Here is an 8,404-nt window from a genome sequence, read left to right on the forward strand (position 1 = left end):
TTTTATTCTGGAGTAGCCTCACAACACTGGAACCTCAAAACATTGTCCTGAGCCGTATGCAACGAAATTTCGTTTTGTATACACCCTGTGCATGCAAAATGACAATAAAGTCAGTCTAAGTCTAAGTCTAAGTTGAAGGAGTCTGTGTTAGTAATGACGTTTTAAATGTTGGCCAGTAGATGGCGATAAAAGGTACATTCGGAAAAACCACCCGTTCTCAAATCTTTATATTAAAAAATAATGATGGTCTTAAAAATTTACCTAAATTTAATGTTTATGAAATTTAATGCATTATGAAATTTGCTACCGGTTAATATTTTCAACTGCTTGGATAAAATACAAAACTGCGTTTCTATGTAAGTTTTAAATTGCACACCCTCTAAATTCACGATGCTGAGAAGTGCTGACATCCTGTGGTCATTTTTGGCAACTGCACTCCAGATCTGGGTAAATCAAAAACCTGAGGTATATACAGTATTAGGGTGACCAAACGTCCGTATTTCCCGTATTTCACGTCCTGTCCCGGGCGTCCCGGGGTTTTTTTAGAAAGTGAGGAAATGTCCTGTTTTTTTACATTTCCTTCATTGGACCATTAAATTTACAGGCACTAGGGCACTGAGCACGGCGCTGCGTGTGACGTAATCCCTGAGCCGCGTCAGTGCGGGCAGCCCTGTTCTTAATCAGAAGATAGATAGCGTGGATGTCAGTACGCCAACAACATGCCAAAGCGCAAATGTATGGAGTTTCCTCGCTTTTAGAGCTCCCCCCGCCTTCCGCTTCATGGTGTTCTGGTTTTCCCAAATTAAAATATGGTCACCCTAGTATATATTATTATTTTTACTATCTCTATGGTTAACATTATATCAGTCCTTAAATGGCTTCAATCCTATTAGTAGCAATGGGACTACAGAAGCTTCTGGGCTTTTTACAGATATATAACACGCATATCACATGTAGAGCAAATGATGACAAAAAGGCAAGATTTGGAGTTCCCTTGACTTTATTGATTTATTTTGGTTAAACAATAAATATAGTTAAAATAGTTAAAATGACACTTCAATTATACCGCATTCGAAGCTTCTTTTTTTATTATTATAGTAGTTAAAAAGAAAAAAGAAAATAAAAACTGTCAACAGCGTCCTCTGCTGTTTTAAAAGTTGGGATGATACGACGTCATTTCCGTCGACGTGGACGCCCCCCAACAGGAAGCCAGTCTGCATTTTGGCTACGTGGAAGTAGCTCCTGGTATTTCCAAGGCTGAGAGCATCTGCCGCCCTCGTCCGTCACCTCCAGTTAAAATGATTAAAAAGTTTGATAAGAAGGACGAAGAGTCTGGTAAGGATTTAAATATAACAGTTAATAGGAAGGCATAAGTTTTACGATTGAAACACGCTACAGAAATGCTAAGTGCTCGTCTGTTAGCTTGCTAGCTAAAGTTAACCAACCGGACCCTCAACAATGGTTTAAGAAGAACATTATTGACATATTCTGACCTAAAGCGCAAAAGCAGACCAGTACTGCAGGTTTATCGAGTTTACATTTAACTGTTTGTGGTGACACTTAATTCCGAATAATATTTTGCCATGTTTACGGTTATGTCATAGCATTAGCTGTGCACGCTAGCGTTGTCTGAATTATCTTATTCTGTCACTTAGCTGCTATAGCTAGCCTTTGTATGTATATGTACATATATATACATATGTATTTAATTCTCACAATATGCCTTTTTTTCTTCTGGTATTCGAGTAACAAGTAATACCATATTCTTCTTGTAATTAATTTATTTTGTCTCTTAGGAAGTGGGTCAAACCCTTTCCAGCACTTGGAGAAGAGTGCAGTTTTGCAAGAGGTAATTTTGAGCATAAGCTCTGGACTTTTATCTGTAACCAGGAGATAGTGGTTCTTATCCATGGTGTTTTCATTCACAGGCACGGATCTTCAATGAGACCCCCATCAATCCAAGAAGATGTCTCCATATCCTCACCAAGATCATCTACCTTCTCAATCAAGTAAAAATGACAAATATTTACTCTTGTTTAACTTTTAAGGATTTTATTTATTTCAACAACAAAACTAACTATTCACTCTCTTTCTTGTGTTTATGTAGGGAGAGCATTTTGGGACCACCGAAGCCACTGAGGCTTTCTTTGCGATGACGAGGCTGTTCCAGTCTAATGATGTAAGACATGTCCATTTAATCGTTTCTGTTGAATAACTTTTCACACATTTGATCTAAACAAGGTTTTCTCTGTTGTTTAGCAAACCCTGAGGAGGATGTGCTACCTGACTATAAAAGAGATGGCAAACATCTCTGAGGATGTCATCATTGTCACAAGCAGGTTTGTGTTGACGAATCGTCTACTTGAAACGTCCATTTAAAAGTATTCACTCTCTTACAGTTTTATTCCTACCTAGTTCTATGCAAAAAAATGTAATTACTCCTAAATTTGGTAACTGGTTGTGTCACATTTGGCAACAACTGCCATTTGGTGTCTGATTTTACTTTATATGTCTGTGGAGGATTTGTAGCCCATCCCTGTTTGCAGAACGGTTTTATTCAGATTCTGATTGTGGGTAACCTGTTGAAGGCCCTAGCACTTGACATCAATTGGATTTAAGTCTGAGCTTTCAGTTAATAGTTCACTGGAGCTCCAGAGCCTTAAACTGAGGCCAATAAGATTCTTATCAGTTGTTGAGCCACTTTAGGTCAATAGATGATGTCTGCTTTTTAAAATTTTTTGTTTTTAAACCTCTTAGCCTATTTCATGTTGTCAAATGATGCATTGTAGTCCAGCAGAGTTGATTTTTCTTGTGCAGTTGTGTTACAAACTATATTTATATTTTGATGATTTATTAATAAAGTCTTGTCCTCATTTGTCTTTGCTTTAATAGCTTAACCAAAGACATGACTGGGAAAGAAGACGTGTACAGAGGTCCAGCCATCAGAGCTCTGTGCAGAATTACAGATGTGAGAGAAGTTTTCTATTTATCTCAGTTTACAGATTTTTGTTTTGTTGTCGTTCCATGCAGGAAGGAAATGTCTTTTCTTTAGGAGTGTTATTTATTTTCTTTGTGTGTGGGTTTGTGTCCTCACAGACCACCATGCTGCAGGCCATTGAAAGATACATGAAGCAGGCTATTGTGGACAAGGTGCCCAGTGTGTCCAGTTCAGCCCTGGTCTCCTCTCTGGTATGATTTATAAACCATAAAAAGAAAAGAATCCAGAATTTCTCGTGTTGTCGTTGGTAATCATCCGACAACAGTGTTTTGCTGTTGGATGACCTCGTCTCTGCTTTCTGTCTCTGCTTTCTCAGCACATGGTGAAGATGAGCTATGATGTGGTGAAGCGCTGGGTGAATGAAGCCCAGGAAGCTGCCTCCAGTGACAACATCATGGTCCAGGTAGGAAAGACACGCTCACGGTGGATCACTGCAACTCTGGGATTCATGAACAAAACCTGTTGGTTTTAATTCTGTTTCCTGGTTTTTCGCCCTGTTAGTACCACGCTCTGGGCCTGTTGTATCACCTCCGGAAGAACGATCGTCTCGCTGTGACCAAGATGCTCAACAAGTTCACCAAGTCTGGCCTGAAGTCGCCGTTCGCCTATTGCATGCTGATCCGCATCGCCAGCAAACTGCTGGACGAGACGGAGGGCGGGTGAGCAGAACGTAGCGTGGCTGGACAGAATGGCTGCCGCACCACAATGAATGAACTGGTGTTGACGTTCATTTTGTCTCAACCTGCAGTCACGACAGCCCCTTGTTTGACTTCATCGAGAGCTGCTTGAGGAACAAGAACGAGATGGTCGTTTACGAGGCTGCATCCGCCATTGTCCACATGCCCAACTGTACTGCCAGAGAGCTGGCGCCTGCTGTCTCAGGTGACCTGCTCTCTTAATTATTCATAAAGCTTGGTATTCAGAACACTGAGTTTTTTTCTTTGTGCCAGTTCAACTTATTCATAGAGAGATAATTCATGTCGTCTTAAGAAAATTTACAATAAATAAAAACATCCAATTTTTATACAGAAATGCAGACAGATACAAATTCAAATTAAGTAATGTCAATTGTTACTCTCTGTTTGATTCCAATTTAGACATTAGAAATAAATCAAGATTCAGAGATGCCATAAAAAAAAGACATTTTGTGTTTTCCTTCAGTTCTCCAGCTCTTCTGCAGCTCCCCTAAAGCCGCCCTGAGATATGCTGCTGTCAGGACCCTCAACAAGGTACAACTCTTCATTTTACAACATTAGGCGACAGTTTAGTTCAAGACCTCTAACAATCGGAAGTGTTAAGGCCACAAACACGTTGGCCCTTTTTGTATTTATTTGTAAATACTCGTTTTGACATCTCGGATGCAAGTCCGCAACAGATTTTTATGAGTCCTTCATGTGTTGTTCAGGTGGCCATGAAACACCCGTCGGCTGTGACCGCCTGCAACCTGGACCTGGAGAACCTGATCACCGATTCCAACCGCAGCATCGCCACCCTGGCCATCACCACACTGCTGAAGACTGGCAGTGAGAGCAGCGTGGACCGCCTCATGAAACAGATCTCCTCCTTTGTCTCTGAGATTTCGGATGAGTTCAAGGTGGGAAATCTTTGATTTGACGAAAATGGTATTAAAAAGGTTAAATTTATTTGAATCTGAAGTATTAAAATGTTTTTTTTATGACTTTTGTTCCTTCAGGTGGTGGTTGTTCAGGCCATCAGTGCCCTGTGTCAGAAGTATCCCAGGAAGCACAGCGTCATGATGAACTTCTTGTCCAACATGCTGAGAGACGACGTAAGTCGATCATCTTTATTCCACTATTTCTAAAGCTTCGAAAGTTGGTTTTATGATTCTGATTATTGTAGCAGTGCGGACCTCCTCCCACACGTATTGATCACTTCTGTCACTGCAGGGCGGCTTCGAGTACAAGCGGGCTATTGTGGACTGCATCATCAGCATCATCGAGGAGAACCCTGAGAGCAAAGAGACGGGCTTGGCCCATCTGTGTGAGTTCATCGAGGACTGTGAGCACACAGTGCTGGCCACCAAGATCCTGCACCTGCTGGGCAAAGAGGGGCCGCGGACCCCGCAGCCCTCTAAGTACATCCGCTTCATCTTCAACCGGGTGGTGCTGGAGAGCGAGGCGGTTCGTGCAGGTGAGACAGCATAAAGATCAGCGGCCTAGAAATCTGGTCTAGTAATCTGATTACCTCCAACTGGCCATTTGTATTTGTCTGCCTTCAGCTGCTGTGAGCGCTTTAGCTAAATTTGGAGCTCAGAATGACGATCTGCTGCCGAGCGTCCTGGTTCTCATGCAGAGGTGAGGCCTTGTTTTTATGTTTTTGTTTTCTTTCCTTTCCTTTTTTTTCTTTATCATACAACTGCATGTTTGTTGGAAATTTAAACTCTGTTGAACTCTGAATGAACTTTGTTTAATGAAGCCTCAAAAATGGATGAAATCAACGAATATAAAACCAGTTCGCTTAATTTACTATTTCCTCATTTCATAAACTAATGGAGTTTTTTTTTTATTTTTAGAAAAGACAGCTCATGTTGATTTATTTGCTAATCAGCATGAGAAAACAACAGACTGCAAATATTATGTCCAAAGTGATGTTGAATGCCTAGTAATAATTTGATCACGGATTAATATGATCTGTTCTCACAGGTGTATGATGGACAGCGATGACGAGGTCAGAGACAGAGCTACTTTCTACATGAACGTGCTGCAGCAGAAGCAGAAAGCTCTGAATGCTGCTTATATATTTAATGGTAAATATCGGCATTTATGAGGCTTACAAGATAAACTTTACAATTAATCAGAACATCAGGTGTTGACGTGTCCTCCTTGTGTCTCAGGTCTGTCCGTGTCCATTCCTGGCCTGGAGAAGTCCCTCCACCAGTACACCCTGGAGCCCTCGGAGAAGCCTTTCGACATGAAGTCTGTACCTCTGGCCACCACTCCAATCACAGAGCAGAAAATGGGTAAGACCACATTGTTTCATTCAGATTAAATTACAGAATATTGCTGTGCACAAAATAAATTGAGTTCGTCTGTTTTTCTTCTAGAAATTGCTCCTGTTGCTACGAGCAAACTGCCAGAGAAGTTGGCTCCATCACGGCAAGACATCTACCAGGGTAAGTAAGACAGATGGACCCGCTTCAGTTATTGCTTTTTATTAGATAAATGATCAAAACGTTCACCTTAACATTCATTTATTAATTTTTTTTCCCCTTTCTTGCAGAACAACTTGCTTCCATCCCAGAATTCCAGGCTCTCGGCCCATTATTCAAGTCGTCAGAGCCGGTACAGCTGACAGAGGCCGAGACGGAATACGTGGTTCGCTGCATCAAGCACACATTCGCCCGACACATGGTGTTCCAGTTCGACTGCACAAACACGCTGAACGACCAGCTGCTCCAAAAGGTTTGTTAAAAGATGGACGGTAGTCCTGCTCCCTGCTGGAGACCAGAACATTTTTCCAATGTCTGGTCCAATGCTGGCTGGAATCTTATTTAGAATAAGTGATTATTATGTGACAAGACTGAACTGTTGTCTGTTGCAGGTGGTAGTACAGATGGAGCCATCAGAAGCCTACGAGGTAGCGCACTACATCCCAGCCCCCAGCCTCCCCTACAGCCAGCCCGGCTCCTCCTACACTTTGGTGCGGCTGCCTGATGATGACCCCACTGCAGGTAGGAACGTTTACTGGGACCGCTCAGGGTTCAGTTTGGAAAAGTCTAGAATTTTTCATATCAAATCACAGTATCCATCGTAAGGGAACTGTTTGGATGCACTAGTTGATGCACACACTTCATGTAACAAATTTCTCAAATCTGGGTTTGTCAATGCAATCATAAGGTTTACTTATGTACGTCTCAGTGTCTGAATCCTGCAGTATAGAGGTACTTTGTTCTGTCCAAATTCTTCAATCTATTTTCTTTTTGTTAGATAATATAAGTACATTATAGTGATAGAAATCATAATGCATCCCCTTCTCCAACCTGGCACCCACCAACCGTAGCATTTTGTTGTCCCTCATTGATGTCTAGTAGAGCAACTTTGTCATTATTGGTCAATTTAATTTTTTTTTTTTTTTTTTTTTTGCAAATGTATTGATTGCCCCAATCATCAAGTTCAAAGCACACCATCCAGTTACAGATGTACAGATAGAAGTGGTGCCATGTCAACATTCATATTTCTTTTAATTTAGCAGCCTGGCTACCATCTTTATGGCCTAGTTTATACAACTTCAAAAACTCTATTAATTTGAACCAGCAAAACCTAAGAATGTGTTAGGAACCCTGGATTTTAATGATTTAGAGTTCAACTGTGGTTTCCGTTTACTTGCAGTGTCCTGCACATTCAGCTGTACAATGAAGTACCTGGTGAGGGACTGTGACCCAAACACAGGAGAGCCTGATGACGACGGTTATGATGATGAATATGTGGTATGTAGAACTGAAGTTGGAGCTGGTAAAATGGCTTCATCTGCCTGAACCTGAGGTTTGAATTGGAATTCTCATTTGTTCAGCTGGAGGACCTGGAAGTGACGGTCGCAGATCACATACAGAAAGTTCTGAAACCAAACTTTGGCGCAGCATGGGAGGAAGTGGGAGACGAAAATGAGAAGGAGGAAACATTTGCCCTGGCATCTGTGCGAACACTAGATGGTACACAGTTTGAACATTTTAGGAAAGCTGACGCTTGTGCACACTAAGGTGTGCTTTAATCATACATTAAGTGATGCCTGGTGTATTGTATCACAACAGAGGCGGTGGGTAACATCATCAGCTTCCTGGGAATGCAGCCCTGTGAACGCTCCGACAAAGTTCCTGAAAACAAGAACTCTCATGTTCTCTTTCTTGCTGGTGAGTCTGATTCCTGGATGAAAGTAAATTTTTAGAGAATGATTTGCTGAAATGAAGACACCAGAATACATGACATATCTTTTAGACTCAGAACAATTTTAAGTTGTCCTGTTTCTTCTGGTGACCTGATTCTACCCGCCTTCTCTGTCCAGGTGTGTTCCGAGGAGGTCACGATGTCCTGGTTCGGGCCCGTCTGGCGCTGGCTGATGGTGTCACCATGCAAGTGACGGTTCGCAGCACAGAGGAGACTGTTGTTGATGTAATCCTTGCATCTGTAGGCTAGAACTACAAATATGTGCCAACTAATGACACAAAGCATGCAGCAGCCCTTATCCATCATTTCCTCAGTCCTGAAGCTTAACTCGTTATTGTGATTCCTGGTACAAATGTTTTATATCTTCTATGTAAACTAAAACTTTTTGGTTTTTCCATCTTTTTGTTTCTTTCAACTTCACAATAAAGTTGGTCAAAATGCAACTTTAAACTTTTTTTCAGAAAATTAATTTTATTTAAAGAAAATTTTTTATTTTAAGTCATTT

The 8,404-nt window shown here is 41.3% G+C and overlaps 1 protein-coding gene across 1 annotated transcript; it reads left to right on the forward strand.

The window, feature by feature from the left end:
- Positions 1–1,190: 1,190 nt before the first annotated feature.
- On the forward strand, positions 1,191–8,342 carry copg2 (coatomer protein complex subunit gamma 2). Its single transcript, XM_005807414.2, has 24 exons — positions 1,191–1,335; positions 1,797–1,849; positions 1,929–2,009; positions 2,108–2,179; positions 2,260–2,339; positions 2,893–2,968; positions 3,097–3,189; positions 3,315–3,401; positions 3,500–3,657; positions 3,747–3,880; positions 4,160–4,227; positions 4,404–4,592; positions 4,692–4,787; positions 4,906–5,149; positions 5,238–5,313; positions 5,662–5,765; positions 5,853–5,978; positions 6,063–6,131; positions 6,239–6,420; positions 6,560–6,689; positions 7,348–7,445; positions 7,529–7,667; positions 7,767–7,865; positions 8,018–8,342. The coding sequence occupies exons 1-24, from the start codon at positions 1,299–1,301 to the stop codon at positions 8,146–8,148; spliced, it is 2,622 nt and encodes an 873-aa protein (XP_005807471.1). The 5' UTR covers positions 1,191–1,298; the 3' UTR covers positions 8,149–8,342.
- Positions 8,343–8,404: the final 62 nt, after the last annotated feature.

Source organism: Xiphophorus maculatus, chromosome 17, assembly GCF_002775205.1.
Source record: "Xiphophorus maculatus strain JP 163 A chromosome 17, X_maculatus-5.0-male, whole genome shotgun sequence".
Lineage (NCBI taxonomy): Eukaryota > Metazoa > Chordata > Actinopteri > Cyprinodontiformes > Poeciliidae > Xiphophorus > Xiphophorus maculatus.